Raw genomic sequence first — 19,538 nt, 5'->3', positions numbered from 1 at the left:
TATATGCTACATTGTCTTGACAACCCAAACACCATACTTGTCACATATTGTTGCAGTCACCTGCAAAATGGGTCATGTTTCTGTCAACCAATGGTCGTTGTGCAGCACGTGTTCGAATTTCATGTAAATAAACAATGTATTTTACATGCGTTGTATACGTCGCTATGAATCCCATATCGAACAGGACGCGGCACAATGGGAGTCTTTGCAGTTAGTGTGTCTGTACATGTGTGTATGTCCGTCTGTTTCACTGATATATGTATCTCAAGAACTACAAGTTAGTTTTTGACAAAACTTGATGCATAGTTGTCTGGGCTAATGCACAGATTTGATTGGGTTTTGGTAAAAAATTGTGCATGTTAATTACCTAATTTGTATAACGATATCTCTGATATATGATATCTCATTACATTTCAATGAAACTTGGTACATTGATACTCAAGGACTATGCAGATCAGTTTTTGGTAAATATTCGCGCATATTAATCACCTAATTTGCATAATCAACCAATTTTAAGCTTTCACACTGATATGATCTCTAGTACTAATCATCACATTTAAATGAAACTTGGTACATAGATGCTCTAGGACAATGTACAGACATGGGTTAAAATCTGTTCATATTAATTCTGTAATTAGCATAGTAATTGATAATTTTTGGTTCTAATTACATTTCAATGAAACTTACGGTAGTACGTAGGTGGTCTGTGACATTGCTCAGACTTTATCACACTCAAATATGTGCATAATAATTATTAGCTTTTCCATAATATCTCAAGTACAAGTAATTTGAATTAATTTTTAATGTGTCTCCATGCACTCTCAGTACACGGGAGTTCTTTCTAAGCTTTCTTTGATTAAATATTAATAATTAGAGACTTCCTGCCAAATAAGCATTCACAAGGTCTGTTTACAAAGAAGACCTGTTGAAGGTACAATGTGTATAAAGATAAAATAAAATGAGCCTTCAAAAGGCCAGTCGAAAAGGTTTATGAAGCCAAAATAAATGCGTCTTCAGAAGGCATGCCGGCAGATTTGTGAAGGCAAATCTTAATTGATTGCTTTAAGAGATCGTAATAAATTGTACTGCATATTGAAAAGTATCAGTAAGTGATTTAGTCTGCCTTTAGAAGTAAAGAAGCAAATAAAACGTGTACATGTTCGTACCAAAGTCATAGCGATGATACTTTTTTCCATAATATGGTTTCTATACTACGACAGTTTTACATTATTACATGCAACATGTACATGTACTAATAACAAAAATAAATTCAGAGAAAGATGGACGCTACACAAATTTGATTCTTAACTGTTGCCTGGAGACATTGCCTGCTTAATATGTTACTTAGTCATGCCACTATTTTAATGGATTGCACTCAACCATCACGATATATCATATTTAAATCTTAGCTATTACTAAGAAGGTATGGTACACCATTTATATGGACAATTTATGACTATTCTTGGGGGTGGAGCTATGTATTAGAACATTCTATGCTGCTTAAATGTTTGCAACTATATTGTATTTCTATGATCGAAGAGCCGATGAAAACAGCTAAACTTGACGAAACTGCACAAACTCAATTTTGAATTAATACTGAACAACCAAATTTGCACATGTGTAGTCTGGTTCCACTGTTCAGGAGAGTCTCAACAAAAAGTACAGATTTCTGTGAGTTTTGGCCTTTGTTTTCACCAGTGATGGTTGTCAGGCGTCCCTGTCCACCCACGAGAATATGCCATATTCTGAGTTTTTTTTATAACTGTAGTTGTGAATTTGTTCTGTATTAAAGTTGGGGGAGTTATCATCACCCGCTCATGCAGCAGATGGCCATAGCATGTCTACCCATGAGCCTTTGCATTTTAAGTGTGCGTTGTTATCAGAGCTTAGAACTTCATTCCTGCATATGCGAAGATGACGATTCCCTCTCCTATAAACGTAAAAAGATATGTAGCAGTGTTGGTTTATACTTTTGACTCCCACAGTGGAAAAATTTGAGGCCAATACAATGCTGAAGCCATTCACTCGGGTTCATTGACCATGTCATGAAGCAACTTAAATCTCTGAGTTGTACTTTAAGGTCAGGCATCATCAATCCTTGCAATTTTATCACATATTATATGCTCAAATGATAGATTTCACAACCTTTGACAAAATAAGTTTGATTCATTGAAATTTATTGAGGTTGGGCCTATAAATATTTATATTATTTTTTAGATTATTGTGTCATAGCTTTTCTGAGACAAAATGACCCACTCCTCTATCATGATGGAAATAGGTTAGCGAATCCTCTGCTTTCAGATATATATATATATATCAGCTACTTGAGTATACACACAGCAAAGAAAGCAAATAAAAGTCACTTGAAGCTGAACACATGTTTATGGAGGAGACAGATATGTTGAGTGTATCCTAGGTATAACTATTTACCATGTGTTTTGATAGTGGAACTAGTTGTATGCCTACTCCACTGCCAGCTGTGTTAGATTTGTTTCATACTTGTATATGACTGGAAGTGAGAACCATTCTTCCCTTGTTTGTCCCCTGCTTACTGATATTTAAATATTCAAACCTGTGATCAAACTGGGATCCAAGTTTATAAATAAAACAATAATATATTTCTGAAACAGTAATAATTTGAAGGATTTTTAGTCTCCGTTCGGACGCAGTCCAAAAACGGGGACTTATGTTTTGCCCTGTGTGCGTCCGTCCGTGCGTCCGTTTGTCCGTGATCACCTGTATCTCGAACATGCATGGACCGATTAAGTTCAAACTTCACTCATACATCACACATTATATGGGACATATGCACATGCATTTTTTTCATGATCCGATTAACGATAGCCGAATAGCGGCCATTTTAAGGCCAAAAATGCATCAAAATCGCACATTTTCACCATTCCGGACCCGGATCTCAGTTATGCATGGACAGATTTTGTTCAAATTTGGTACATACATTAAACATAATAGGACCTTGATGCACGTCATTTTTTTTTTTGGATCGGGTTCGAAATGGCCGACTGGCAGCCATTTTGTTTTAAAGAATTCAGTTCTGGATCCGTATCTGAGACATGCTTGGATTGATTGAGTTCAAACTTCACACACACAAGGTACATCATGTCACAAATATGTATGTGCATTTGATTCATGATCTCATTAACGATAGACAAATGGCGGCCGCTTTAAGGCCGAAAATGCATTGAAATCGCACATTTTCACCATTCCGAACCCGGATCTCAGTTATGCATGGACGGATTTCATTCAAATTTGGTACATACATTAAACATAATAGGACCTTGATGCACGTCATTTTTTTTTCGGATCAAGTTCGAAATAGCCGACTGGCGGCCATTTTGTTTTAAAGAATTCAGTTCTGGATCCGTATCCAAGACATGTCTGGATTGATCAAGTTCAAACTTCACACACACAAGGTACATCATGTCACAAATATGTATGTGCATTTGTTTCATGATCTCATTAACGATAGCCAAATGGGGGCCGCTTTAAGGCCGAAAATGCATTGAAATCGCACATTTTCACCATTCCGGACCCGTATCTCAGTTATGCATGGATGGATTTTGTTCAAATTTGGTACATACATTAAACATAATAGGACCTTGATGCACGTCTTTCTTTTTTTTTCGGATCAAGTTCGAAATGGCCGACTGGCGGCCATTTTGTTAAAGAATTCAGTTCTGGATCCGTATCCAAGACATGTCTGGATTGATCAAGTTCAAACTTCACACACACATGGTACATCATGTCACAAATCGATATGTGCATTTGTTTCACGATCTGCTTAACAATAGCGGAATGATGGCCATTTTAAGGCCAAAACTGCATCAAAATCACAATGTGTTGTACATATGCAGGTGCATTTCGGTCATGATCTGCTTTGAATGTATATGTCACTCAAATATGAACGGAACGGGGACGTGTCATTGACAATGACTTGTAATTTACTATACTTGTACATTGATTTTTTGTGATCTCATTTTAATTTTAATGACATCTCCTCCACATTTTTTGAAAAATAATTTTTATTGATAGTGAAAGTACCAGGATGTGTGACCTTTAGGGGTCATTCACATATCCTATTGATTTGCATGTACACCATACCTCCATGAGGTGGATACCACAACAGAGATTTTATTTTCACATCTAATTTTAATTTGCCATGGGATTAAAATTGTTCTGATCAGATTAAGTTTCTCTGCACTATCATCCTGAGTGTATTTATTTCTTCCTGAGTTGACAGTAAACACAGTAGTAGTATGTCAGGTTATTGGTTTTGTGGTTATTTTGTCCATAGCAACAATCCCACATAATCAGTTGTGGTCATAAAGGAGTTGTATATTAGACAAGTGACTAAGATTCTTTGGTGCAATATCATGTCAAATATGTGAAGTTCAAGAGGGATCAAAAATTGCCTGTCTAGTGGTTTGAGAGTAAAAGTGATTGATCTTAGAATATCTCCTTATCAAGATATTCATGTTTAAATAGCGTGAGGAAATTTTCAAACATTCCAACTTAGTAAGTGCTCAGGGATAAGTCTAAAAATAGATTCACCAGCCTACAGGTACAGTCATTTTGTACAGTTACTTGTCTCAACTACACATGCAATCATTTCTGCCGTTTTTGAAAACTATATTTATCCAAATAATTGGACCTCAAGTTGGACTTTAAAAATATAGTTGGTATCATATATTGAAAAATCACAAAAAATATGCTACCGTCATATGTCAGGCATATGTTCATATGTTTGCCTGTTGTTAAATATACATTTCTGGGGGTGATGACATGCTTTTAAATGATGACCATTTTTGCAGAACTCAACTCATGATTTGAAAATTGCTCTTAGCCGTTGTTGTCGAGAGAGGCGCAATTATTGTAGCCGAATCTGAAAAAAATTGGCCATTGACTGTTAAACAGTTAGTAGACGCAGGGTGATTTATTTCTAACTTTTTGAAATTACACTTGCTTGAATACAACTCATTATTTTTGCAAATCACCTTACATGTAAAAGATTGTATAAACAAATGGTTGTTTTGAAAACACTTTTTCCTAGTACTGCAGTATTTTATTAATGCCTGGTTTCATTTTTGGGATGTGTATATATCCATCATCAGAGTTACAATGTATAAGCCTTTTCTTGTTATAATAATGCTTGCAGTTTAGAATTGAAGTTTTACCTGCTTTTAATGTATGCACTTGAAATCTCTTATCTTGGTTACCCAGGAATTGTCATGTACATGATAACTGGATGAATGTCTATTTCTGAATTGTCGTCGTTAATCTTGCATATCTTAGCAACCACATGTCTTCAGAGCTGTGGATAATTACAACCTGGAAAACTTAATTTTTCCTTTTATTATTTATTCATTGTGTTCTTTTGTAAACAAATGTTTAGAAATTTGGATTACGTAGAAAAATAATGAAAAAAATCCAGCTCATCTGTTAAACCATCATTGTTGTGATGAGCTGTATGCATGTCTATTTTAGTGTCGAAACCTCCACCTGTTAGAACTAATATAGTGTGTTTTTTTGAAAACTGTAAATGTATCTTTTTTTTGCACAGTAACCTTAATTTGTTCAGTCAGACACTGGTTTGTATTGGGGAGTATTGTTCACTTCCATTGGAGTACATTTTGACTGCCGGTGCATGTACTGTAGATGTATACGTACAAGACCTTGACGACTGAGCATAGTGACAGCAATGGTGTTCACCCCTTAGCAAAAAAAAATAGAATAGAATAGTATTTTATTGACACCGTAAAGAAAATATTACATATCTTTTTTGGTTCTGAACATCAATGAAGTTGAAATATATATTTGTTGTATACACACACATGAAGTATGCACTGCTCGATCGGTTTAGGTCTAGGCTGCTACCCATTATACATACTATAGACCGTGACCTTTATATCTGAAGCATTATTCTGTAAATATTTGATTTTCAAGTTCTTCTACAAGTTTGTATTGTGGATTTTAATCACAGTCCAGTGTGCACAGGGATTGTATTTTTGCAAATAGTAAAGTGTTGGCCGGGACCAGGCAGCGAAATGATTTTAAATAATGGGATTAAAATTATAATAAGACTGCCCACTTGTACATGCCTTTTGTATTTTATGCAGACATTACCTGAGGCACAAACTGTCTCTTTTCTGTTACCAAGTGAATACAGATCACGTTTTTCACAAATATTATGCCAAAAGGGAAATAAAGTCACTGGGGAAATTCTTAAAAATGATTTTGACTCCTTGGAGCAGATCTGTCTGTGGTTTGGAAAGGTTTATGGTTATCCTGCAATTAGTTCAATCATTTCTAACCCTAAATGCAGATAATATTATTGTATGTAAATAAGTCAACCTTTTGTAGGTTTAAATAATAATTCACTCACTGTGTTGAGAGCTAATAAATAAAGAGAGTACAAATATTACGTAGGTTGTCTTGTAATTATAATAATAAGCTTCATTGAACTAGTATCCTCTTTGGAATTTTGACAACATGGCGATAGAGAAAAAAAAAAGGTACATTATGTCAGATCAAGACATTCTTTTCTTAGTTTATGCCTTTCATTTGTAAACTTGCTCAATAATACTGTGACTAAAACTCGCCATACTTTTTCACATGGAGGAAATAATAATTGTAGGTCTCACATGGTCATTTGTTTCTTTCATATAAACCTGATGCCCAATACTGAGAAAAGTTACTTTTAGTTATAAAAATTTTGAATGCCAACATTTCCCACCTAATCTGTGTTCAACATTTCACATACTTTTATGTATTTGTTATATACCAGGTAATTTGTTTTGTTAAATTTAGACCAAGTATAGACACAATCTCACATTGGCTACAGGTCTTGATCCTTGTTTTTAATAAAAAAAATACATAAACGATTTTGTTTGTTATATTTTTTAGAAAGTTGTTTGAGTAAATAATAACTATTTTTTAATTTTTCAGATCAAGCCCTCCTGGAAGACATTCTCCTTGACAGCGGTTACTATTCTTCCTATAGTACGGTGAGTTGTATTTTTTTTTAATTGTTCATGTTTTATGATCTGCTGCTAAATTTGAAAGACACAAAACATTTTAGTTGTTATTTAAATTAGTCACCTCTTTTTTTATGCTGGACATTCCGCTGGGAATAGAGCATACTTTACTGAAGGCTTTTAAGATTAAATATTGCATGACAGTTGTATTTGTTTGCCACTGTCAATTAGTTAATTATTTTTTAGATAAAACGAGACACACTATATATAACTACTACTTTTAATCAGATAATGACGTAATGCAAATATGGTAATTAGATCTGGCATCGACAAGTTGGATTCATATCCTATCAGTTGATTCCTTTTATGAGTCAAACTTAATTCATTGCAGTTAGGTTTGAAATTAAAAGAACTCATTTGTTAACCCAGGTGACATAGTTAGACTCAAACACAGACTTATTTACAACTACACATGCATTATCTAGATTATGATCAATGTATCACAACCAGGGGGCGAATAGCGTGACAGTCTTGTATGTCCTGACTGTAGAAACGTTTGTCATTTGCACAAATAAAGTATTTGTTTTGTCTGCACCAACTTTGGTTGATGCCTCACACATTAATATCTGTATGAAGTTAGAAAGTTCAGCCACCAATTGAGACATGGCAGTTAAATAACAAAATACAAAGTATTTACTACTTGGATTACATGCTTCCCCAGAGTTAAAGCGAGAGGCTTGTCACCTGCGCACACACACAGGAATTGAGTCCCAAGCGACGATAACAACACACACTAAAAGCGCAAAAGCTCATGGGTGGACACTTGTAAACAATGACACGCTATGGCCATCTGACGCATGCACAGGTGATGACTCCCCCGCTTTAAATCTTGCATTGCAATGACACTTTTTCTGTTCTTTGGTGGATCCATAGTCTTGAAAGAGTCCTGGGTATTCTGTGTTTAAGGAATATGGAACATTCTTATCTATGCAGAGTGACAAGTGTAGCGATGAAGATGAAATAACATGAATGCATACTTTCTCGGGTTTAGCAATTATATATACCGGTACTAGTCAGTTGCACATGATTGTCAGATTTGTTCTATAAGATTTCATCTAAGGAAGTCATAGACATTCATTGGTAGCCAAATTTGTTTTTGTGATCAGTGAGACATCCTAAGGCAGTTTGAGCTATATCCAAGTTTTGCATAAAGCATGTTACTGCACATGTATGCAATGCATTATGGGAGAGAAATTCCAGTTTGGCATCTACTGAGTTACTGAGCATGCATGTATGTGCAAAGCCTTATGGGAAAGAAATTCAAATTGTGTACTTCTGAGCATGTCACTGGGCCTATGTGAAATGTATTATCATGGTAGAGAAATTCCCATTGTATGAAACTGAACTGAAAGTTCACTAAATAAAATGTCAATTTTTGGACCCATAATCAGACAAATAATTCTCCATTAACCTCCTTAAGTGCGCGTCACCACGATTACTTTACCTTAATTCTTTATGTGCCTTTGGAGTTCTAATTTGTACTGATACTTTAACAGTAACAATGCATCAGCTTTAAAAACGACAACTTACTTTTGTAGCCAGGGAAATACTTTATAGACATTGCAGGATGGTATATCCACAGCACTGAAATTTAGATCAGCGTGCAGCGATGTGTTAATTATAATATTAGATGTATATAATTGAGTAAAAATCAACTCTGCTCCACTCTGGATGTGACTAATGGCTTCTATAGAAACCTGTTCAATGGTATTTGTAAAGCACCTTGATAAAATGTTTAAAGGTAAAAACTGTTTAAAGCACCACGTTTTGTACATGTGGTGCGGTGACTGTAATGCTTAAATACTATGCAAGGGAATTTTAATTCAAACAATATATAAAGTTCCAACTGACTACAACATGTTCATTGTCAAGTGTAATGACCATTTAATTATGTATTTCAATATTTCAGGATTTGTAAAGATATGAAACTAATAATATGAGTAATACAACTTTGATTAAAATGCGCATTGTGAATCAAAGAGCATTCCACTATGGTTTCTTGGACACCTGTACAATAAATAAATACTGTAAGCCACTTTCATTTTGCAAGGGATTGTTTAATCGTTAACAATCAGCTCCATTGAGTTGTATATATAAATTGTGAACATTTATGAGTATTAAAACGTCACAGTTTACAGTAAATAAAAGACAAGAATATACAAAACATCCTGATATTTTCTTTTTTTGAAATGCATGTACTCAAATTGTACATAAATTCCCTGTCCATTTATTTAACCAACAAATACCTGTATTATTTTGAAATACTCCCAGCACCAATTTACTTCTAGCTATACAGTCACAGTCACACTGGGGTATTTTATGTTTCTTACATGTAGTTGGTTCCCACCAATAAATCTTCTAAATTTGTAAAGAATTCCGAAATAATCAATGTTTTCTGGTTACGCAATATCATGTCATTGGACTGACTACACATTTATCTTTATTAAAAAGAGAACAATTAGGTCATAAAGTGAGATAGTAGTTCTCATAAAGTTATTGTCCCATCTAACACCATTACATTACAACATTTCAATGCCTGCTAATGGGTAGTAAACATCAACTGTGGGAAAATCCTTGTTTGAATACTGACTTGCCAATAGGTATAATTGCAGCCATTTTGAATACAGTAGTCTGTGGTCATCCCGATGTGTTCTGCTATTTGTACATGTACTTAATGAACAGGTTTTAGCAAATAACTTTCATGACTGGTGCCACAAGTAGTGCAGGCCTCACTGGACCACTAAATATCCTCTGTATTCCGTTTCTACACTTTGAATCCAACCATTAACCTTTTCACCACCAGTTCCCTCTTTTTATCACAAATTCACAAAATAGTCTCGTTCATAGTCTGCACTTTCCTTCAGAAGATTGGAACAAAAATAGCCAAATTTTTGGAGTAAAAACTGAAAATTGATCCAAATTTTGTCCGTTGGCTCTAAAATTAGGGTTCATTTCCAGAAATATTGAGAAAATATAAGAAAAAAGTGCAGAAAAATGTGGGCGAGAAAGTGGTGAAAAGTTTTACTAAACTGCAATTGACTGTATGTCTGTGATTGCAATGATAAGTTCATATGCACTTACAGTCATGACATACATAGGAATATACCCTGAAAGACAGGTGTGTTTACAAATATTTGGTTACCATAGTAATAGAGATCAGAGTGCTACCAATTAATGTCAGAAAGCATAATAGTAGAAATCAATAATTTGACATGAACTTGTCATCCCAACGTGTGTGTACACATCAACCCCCAAGGCAGTTGGAATTACACATCATACAAATCAATATCCCGCTTCAATGAAATCCACTTTTTATGATGGTTTCTATGAGAAAAAGATCACTCACTAAAGTAACTATCTCATAGCAGTAGTAATTATTCCCATGCCAAATTAACAATTAATCTAAATTCTCTCAACTTTGTAGACATATATGACTGACAATTGATGCCAAGTATAATTTCTGACAAAAATTAATTAAATAGTATATTGTGTTCTTCACTTTGCTTTGGATAATTCTTAAATGACCAAAAGACTTTTGATTATTTAAAAAGCATAATATATTCATTTGAAAAATAGAGCCTTGTGTATCTACGTGCTGATAGAAACTGTATATAATGAATAAATAGCTCACTTTGACAGAATTATACCAGTTTACTCAGTTAGTAGCACTTATGTAAATGACCAAAGTTTTTCAAATTAATATTTTAATGATCCAGTATACAATTAATGTAAATGTTTGTTTACATTGGCATTTACAGATGCACTTCTAATAGAGCAAATATGGTACTAATTTTACCAAATACATGTACATGAAGAAGGATAGCAACACCCAACTTTCCAATGAAATGAAATTTTCACCCCCAGCTATCATATTAGCTCTATTTGAAGTGCATCTCTGATTGAGGCTGTATGAGTAACAAACTTTCACTGGATTATTTATGCTCACATTTTAACACAACATTATTGACACAAGTACAGGTGCTTGTAATAAAGAAAATATGGTTGTAACACATTCCCATTATCTGTTCCTTGCAATCAACACTTTCGTGACGGTTTCTTGATCAATATATTGATCAATGAGAGCTGCATTATACACAGCATGATCAATACTCACGGATGCTAAATATCCCCAGGGTTGGTCACTGGTCATTTTTGTTGAATTTATGACAGCTGTTTTGTTTGGATTTTAAATTGCTCTGCCTCATTTCATGCTAACAGATCATCTTTATATAAAGTAACCCACTAATGAGTTAAAATATCATGGACTCAAAATATTCAGTTAACTCTACTTACTCTGATTCAACTTTTAAGCTATACTGTATTTGCACTGTAAAAGCACATCTCCACTAGAAGCGCACGTAAATCAAAAATTACACTTATTGTGTGCTGAATTTTTAAAATATGACTTATTTTGACCATAGATTCTAATAGACCAATCGTCCCAGGTATGTATGGTAGCTGGTGTATTGTTGTTGTAAACCTTCATGGCTAGAACAACAAATACAGTTTTGTGGTAGGATTATATAAACAATAATATTTTTTGGCTAAAATTCATATGATTTGATGGTTTCTATGGAATCCACATTTTGTGAAGGTCAAAAAACAACATTGAAATTTTCATTGTTACAAGTATTCCAATCTTTCTTTAACTCAAAATATTTACCTAGATTTTCCCTGCACACAAAGAAATTCACCGTACACTTTTTTTCTTCTTCATTAAATGCCATGACTGATTCTTGAAATGACTTTTTTTCTGTTAAAAATGTGTTTTCTATGTTTAAAAATGTATATATTTTATAAAAGTTTAATAAGTCTGACTCAGTGTTTTTTCTATAAAGTTATAATTGCAGTAAGCCAGCTTTTCAAACATCTAAATAGATATACCTGTCTATATGAGATAAGTGTTTGTGCTATCAAAACTAAAATCTTGTTGCCCATTTTTAATTAAAAAATGAACAAACAGCCCCAATGTTTGTTGTATATGGAGAATGGACAGTTACATCCCATGGGAGGTAACAAAAGAGTAAAAGCTTTTCCGAGTGCATGTACTGAAAGTGTGCTTGCTATCTCAAATTGAATGTCAATCGGAGTGAAGTTCAAGTACAAATCCTATTAAGATGTTCAAATATTATTTTAATAGCTCTGTACAAAAAGAACTCCCAAATAACACAGTATCTGTAGAAATTGAGAAAGTAGGAATTCACTGCAGGGTCATATAACTTGCGTTGTTGACTTATACAGATGATAAAATAGCTTAGAATAGCTAAATTGTACATTATACATGAGTGGGGTTCATACTAGGGTAAAAATATTATATACATATATTAAAGTGGGCAGTACAAGAGAAGGTCGGCTTTAATATCATACAGGGAATTTTTCTAGAAAAAAACTGCAAGAGGGAGTACTGCAATTCAGCTACGCCACCAAGTAGGGGAGATAGGGTTCTTCCTACCAGGGTGTGGAGTTTTTGATAATTCTGAGTTAAAATGGAGCATTCTGTGGCTTCCTTGGGGCCAAAACTATTATCAGACAGGTCACAGTTGAAGCCATGTGATTCTCATAATTTATAAAACAAATTGATTATGACATGTAGCCAATGTGAAATTATATTTTTTTTTGTCTGAAAGTAACACAGAAATAATCAAAAAATACATACATGTATGTACAAATTGTTGCTCCAAAATCATGGCAGAACAAATTACAGCGTTCAAAAAGCTCAAAGACCAAGTAAATTTGTACCAACAAATTTGCAGTAGAAACAAAAAATAGTTTATACCAGTGAATTTGTTTTTAATGTGCATGTCCCAAATGTGCATTTACATAAATGACAGAGGTGTGTCTACGATCAAAACAAATCGTATTTTCAATGTTCCAGTACACAATACATGCAACTGTTGGTTGGCATGCTGTTCTATGACAGTCAGATACGCTTCTAATAGAGCAAATACAATAATGATAACTTAATTAGTTTAGTTTTGAAAAAATAGCATCAGTGCTAAACATCAATGCTATGTCATACATGTACATACAAATGTTTTATTTACATTGTGTGTGTGTGTGGTAGACCAACTTTGGGTTGGGCAGAGTTAGCATTATACCCAACACATGCTTACAAGGACACATGCCTCTTGTTTGAATCTTTTAAACATTGCACCACAAATTCAATCTAGTTTTAATACCAATCTCTGCAACATCTTAAATTTTGTCCTTCATTCATTCATTGTTGAACAGAAAGTTAATAAAGGAAGACGTAAATCAGCCCGTAGTTCGTGCTCTCTGTTGTGATCAGCCCCAAGATATGACTTAGAAAACTAATCAGCTATGTCCTTTTATCGTTGATTGATTGATCACACAAATGATATCTGCTGGCAGTGGACTTAATGAGTATCTTATTGCTTCGTTAGACTGTAATTTATCCATATAGGAAGGGGGCTTAACCAGTCAGACATTGAATGATCTTTTTATTGACCACATGTTGGACAACTCTGTTTTGGTAACATTTTTTTTTAGCTGATGTGAACTTCGGCCCCACATTTAAACTCAGTGACAGTCACTGAGCCTAGGTGTGTGTCCTCTTTGTCTACCTATGATAGTCATTATAAGTGTTACATAAAAATGTCTACTGTCCATTATATATTTCCAGATGTTGTGTATGCAATTGAGGTTCTAGTTGCCATGACACCAATAGATGGCAGCCATCTTTAATAATGTGTGTTTTAATTTCAGCCTGATGAAAACCATGCACTTACAATGGTTATTTTACAAGATATGCAGGATAGGCGGTTTAGGAAAAGGTACAAGAAAGTTGGGGAGACACTAATAGAACATGTCAACGAAGTAGAAGAGGATTTAAATTCTTATAAAACAAAATTCAATGCAGCCCTGGCGAGGAACAGAATTAAGTTTAAAGCTCCCAGCATTGAGTACTTGTTACCGGAGCAAGTGAGACAGAGGGAAACAAAAGCTGTAGATCTGCCAGTATATGCTTGGGTGAACCAAATAAAAACAAGGTAGAAACAGTGTTTGTCGATATAAACTTTGTTTGTCTATATAATTACATTCAATGGTTGAAACAACATTGGTGATCGAACATCCATCTGTGATTTTGTGTAAAAATAAAAACAAAGGTGTTTACTTCAGTAATCACATGAGGGCAGTATATATATAAAAGTCAATGTTTGTTTGTTTTTTCAAATGACTCAGGATGGTATTTATTAAAGTTTTATACAATACAAACTAATCTTTTTTTGATCATGGTAATTCTTATTTTGTATCTTGTTTTCCACAGTACGCAAACAGTGATTGAAACACTGAAAGAGGAAGGTTTCTATCAAGTGATGTCAGATGACAAACTTTCAAGTACAACGTTCTACCTGGACACGCAGTGTAAGAATATTATTGTGTTTCATCCTGATCTGAGACTGGAACTAGAAAGCCACGAACTTGTACAAGACTTTCATCTCATACTACAGGTATAGTGGCTTTATTAATTTCAAATAATGCAGGCCTATAATACCAGTGAATGTAATCCTTGTGTGTGAGGTTAACTTTTGTCACCTGCCACAGAATAAACTTTAATAATTTTTTTTCATATTTTTTAATTTTTTTTATCAAGGCGTGTAATTAACAAAGAAATTAAGAAATTAAAGTAAAATATGTAAAAATGTGGCTCTGACATTTTGGTGGGAAACCATATAGCATTCAAAAGGTTAAGTCGCTAAACGTAAATTATTGTCTGTTGAAACCATGTGACTACATGCCCCTCAAATAGTGTTTTATTTTCCTGTCATTGCGTCTGCTGTTCCAAATACTGTGTGTACAAAGATCAAAGGAACAATAGACATGATGACAGGAGTAAGTGGAACACTGTTCGAACGACAAAGTCTTGGCTGGCTGTCTCACTCTCAACAAGATCTTGGCGGGAATTTACATCTAAGGTATACTTCAACACAGTAAAAGAAATATTTACTTTTTGGCAGCCATGAAACAGAGTACTGTGCAAATCTAAAAGTCAAATATTGACTTGGATTTAGATTATTTCCATTAATTGTTCTACATAGCCATTAACTAAACTTTTCTCTTTATATATATAGGATAAAGCAAGTTGTTTTGGTCCGCATTCAGTCAAGGCTTTACTAAACGAAGGTGATGATATCATCCATACACACGTTGGATCCGGTAAAATAACCGCTCATCTATCATCACTTACCAATCAAGATAGCAGTACAGTGTTTGCATTTGGTATCAATAGTCCATCTCATCACAATGCGATTAGGGAAAAAATGGAAAGTTTTGGTGCTAAAAGTATCCTTTGTATATAAATCTCTATGATTTCTGTCACTGTATATCTTTTGAACGATGAAGTCAAGTTTTGTTATCTTTCATAAGTCCAAAATTAATGACTTCATGCAAAATTTTGGTAGGAATTAATTAATACTGTGGGTTGAATACAGATTGTAATCATGCATCTAATCCAATTAACTAATACTGTGGGTTGAATACAGATTGTAATCATGCATCTAATCCAATTAACTAATACTGTGGGTTGAATACAGATTGTAATCATGCATCTAATCCAATTAACTAATACTGTGGGTTGAATACAGATTGTAATCATGCATCTAATCCAATTAACTAATACTGTGGGTTGAATACAGATTGTAATCATGCATCTAATCCAATTAACTAATACTGTGGGTTGAATACAGATTGTAATCATGCATCTAATCCAATTAAGTGGTTAAGATTTTGAAGTCACCTGTACACATGTATACCATCTCATTTACATAAACAAAAATAAAAGTGTTGGGTTCACTTGTCCGATGTATTTTTTGTCCTTAATGTTTATACCCACTAGATGTACGAGGAGTTGAAGAAAACTTTTTAGATGTTCTTCCTACAGACATTAGGTTTAAGAATGTCAAAGTGGTGTTGTTAACACCGCCTTGTTCACATTCCGGCATTACAAATCCAGTGGATTACATATTACATGATGGTGAAGGTAAGAGCTATTCATTGTTTTACGCTGATTTTTGTTTTGAATGTGATATATATTCCAGGTTGTCGTTGGTTACTGTATACAACACATGTTCAAATTTTGTGTAAACAAATAAGACTGTATTTTACAAGCATATGTGGCATATTGGACATAATGTTGCAACAACCACCTCCATTTAAATATATCAATATGACTGTGTACTGGAAAAAGTAGTCACTACGGCAATCGTTGTAATGTCCTTGTTAAATCATGTCAGCATACTGTTCAGTGATTTGTTGTAAGTTTGAAGTATTGTGTTTAGATGCAAACTAATGTACAATTTTTAAATGTTGCTATTGGTTTAAATATAAAATTTCAAATAAAATATATTTGACATGCATGGGTATGGGACTTGTATCAAACACTATGCTGAATGGTGATCACTGTTGTTTATTGTTTAAATGCATTGAAGCATTTATTGATGCTATCCATATCTGGAGATTTCTTGTCATTTTTGTCAGTGAAACATTGTGCTCACAGCTTAACAATGAAGCATGTTTTGTACACCAAAGAAACAGCAATGCAATTTCACAACAAATCATGTGAAACACCCTCAGGAGTTTTATAGCGCCCTCTATCGATACTATGTTTTTTTTTATAAACAGACACAAGTATATTACAAGACTTATCTAAAGATGAGATAGATCAGGATAAAGTTGATGAGCTCATAAATTTACAAATGGATTACCTCAAACATGCAGTAAAATGTAAGTTTTTATTCATACAGGGTAGAAGCATTCTACAACCTAATGTATAACTTCCTTTGAGTCTGTCAACATGCAATGGTTAGTTACTTTTCAAGACTAGCTTGCTCTGTGCATTACGTGATGCCATCCATAAGAAAAACTCAGATGGGCAGTGCTCACAGTCTGTCCATAGATAAATAAATGTTAATTACTTAATAAATAAACTGAAGTACCGAAAACTGCCAGTTGAGTAGTGCCATCTGTTTCCAAATAGACAAAATCTCCTATATCCAGCTTGATCCAGACCAAAATAGATTTGCAATGCACATACATAAAATAATAACAGTGAGCTTGGCAAGTGAATGCAATTTATTTAATTGCCCCGTGTGCAGATGATTTCCTGAACTTCATCACACCATAGACAACAGATCAAATTGAATGTCCAATGATTAATGATGTCATATTTGTGCTCATAGTCCAATCTAATACCCTATAAAATTCAGTACAATAACTGGTGTCATGTTGATTTGATTGACAGCTTATTGTCTGGCTTGTGTGAAAACAAACTTACAGATATTCTTGCGTTTTCATCTAAAAGTATATTTGACCTGTTAAAAATCAGAATTTTATTTTGTTTTTGCAATTGCAGTTTCCAAAGTTCAAGCCGTTGTTTACTGTACACATTCTACTAGTCCACATGAAAATGAGAATGTTGTGACTAAAGTGTCTGACTATACAAATGCCAGACTCACACTTAAACAGATGCCATGGAGGATTACCCCACCCACACTGCCAATACCACCATCAGATGTAGACACATATGGAAAACAGAGATACTTCAAAACCGAGCCCTCATCAAAGATCAGTGGTTGTTTTGTGTGTGTAATAACTAGAGAGGTAGGATTCATTTTTCAATTGTTTTTATTTCTAAGTTGTTTTGTTCAAAAAAGATGAAGAAGCTGTTCAGAAATGATCTTAGTAAAGACTGCCCTCTACTGTTGAAAGTAAAAACTTACTTTCTTTTTAGAACTTATCTCATACTTCATCTGTATTTGTCGGTTGGCAAACACATATGAACAAGATTTGTATAGATAACTTACAACTTTCTTTGTACAGTCACAACAATGTTGCAATATCTATGATAATCAAAACAACATTTTTCCAGGGAAGTGACATTGCCATGAAATGTAGCAATTTGTTTTCATAACATTAGATGATTTCATAGCACCAATAAGAAAGTTCCTCTCTATATTGCAATGTACAGAGGGACTCTCCTAGGGAGTTTGCTAATTTCTCATACAAATCTTGTTTGTGCCCACTGTAACGACCGACACAACATTTTCTTAATATTTCAAGTGAAGAAATTTACTTCATGCATACAAAGTTCAAAAAATAGAATATTTGATCTTGATTCTATGGAAACAATGGCTTTGTGATATTTTCTATCATTCATCTCCTTCATTGGTGGATATATTGAGTGAAAATTGGTGAAACTCATAAAACTTTAAAAATTAGATAGCGGGAAGGGGAGCAACATCTTTTATTTTGGGCTTTTAAAAATGTAGCCTGTAAAAATGCATTTGACTGACTTTAATAACACTCTATACCTACAGGCTACAGCAGATGACCAACTTACTGCAGCAGATATCATAGCTAGAGCTAAAGCCAAAGGTTTAATGGGACTTGACGGTGAGAAAATAGACACTGAAGATGAAGAGCCCATCGCAGAAATTGGTAAACGCAAGAAGAAGGGTGGACAACGTAGTCCAAGATCCAAATCTACTTCCTCAATACGACGAGTCTTCCCCAAGGGCAAAATTTCGCCACCTGGACGAGCTTTGAGAGTATCTCCGACCCGATCACAACGTAAGGTTGGTAGGAGTAAAACAACACTGGTACCCAATACCAGCTCGGATGAAGACTTCAGAACAATCAAGACTGTCACAAGGAAGCCTCGTACAGCAAGTAAGACACACACACTCCATCAACAATCCATTCCTGGTGTGATCTTGTATATTCACTCATCGCGTTTTTATTTTTTCAGTGTTTGCACTCAGTATTCCTGTCTCATGCACTCGTCATTTGTGCCTCTGCGTTCAAACTTCTTAATGCGAGATTCTCAGCTCCTTCTTCCGTATCAAAATTCATTATTCATTCTCTGTATCCTGTCTTTACCAAACATACTCAATCCTATTCTATCTGATATCCTGTATCATGTAATTTTGTATGGCATCTCATATCATATATCATTGTATCTATCTCATATATATTATCATATCTTATATCATATTTAATATTTATCTACCATATGTTTATCAATTATTATATTTTATATAAGCCTAGTACAGTAAATATGTGAAAAACATAATCAAAATATCACAACAAAAATTTATCTATAAATTTATCTAATAGATATTGTTTCCGTATTTTCAAATTAGTTGAAATTAGTTGAAATTAGAATTGAAAACAAAGCAAAATATTTTACTGTATGTCACTTAGTTACTTTTGAATAAGTAGCTAATGATCTTACCTGACACCGATTTAATTTTGTACATATTTGGTAATGGTGCATAACAAACAAATAAACATTCTACTCCAAAATGATACACCACAATAACCATGTCACTTATCCTTATTGGCTATTCAATCACAATACCTACCTGTCAAGCCAATCACAAAACGCGTACCTTGCTAGATGCATTATAACCTTGTAATTATGATGATCACCTGATAGATGCTTACCTCTTAACCCATAACATCCAA

General features: G+C 34.1%; 1 protein-coding gene across 2 annotated transcripts in view; it reads left to right on the top strand.

The window, feature by feature from the left end:
* Positions 1-19,538, top strand: part of LOC102806253 (protein NSUN7-like) — a 45,566-nt gene that overhangs the window by 16,790 nt on the left and 9,238 nt on the right. For both annotated transcript variants that reach the window (XM_078006919.2, XM_085498044.1), the window contains exons 2-9: positions 6,964-7,022; positions 13,779-14,062; positions 14,341-14,524; positions 15,146-15,356; positions 15,910-16,053; positions 16,695-16,796; positions 17,425-17,672; positions 18,389-18,740. In XM_078006919.2, coding sequence (XP_077863045.2) covers positions 6,964-7,022; positions 13,779-14,062; positions 14,341-14,524; positions 15,146-15,356; positions 15,910-16,053; positions 16,695-16,796; positions 17,425-17,672; positions 18,389-18,740 — 1,584 coding nt within the window. The remainder of the gene's footprint in view (positions 1-6,963; positions 7,023-13,778; positions 14,063-14,340; positions 14,525-15,145; positions 15,357-15,909; positions 16,054-16,694; positions 16,797-17,424; positions 17,673-18,388; positions 18,741-19,538) is intronic.

This window comes from Saccoglossus kowalevskii, chromosome 4 (assembly GCF_978046115.1).
Source record: "Saccoglossus kowalevskii chromosome 4, keSacKowa6.1, whole genome shotgun sequence".
Taxonomy (NCBI): Eukaryota; Metazoa; Hemichordata; class Enteropneusta; family Harrimaniidae; genus Saccoglossus; species Saccoglossus kowalevskii.
This window is presented reverse-complemented; position numbering and strand designations above follow the sequence as displayed.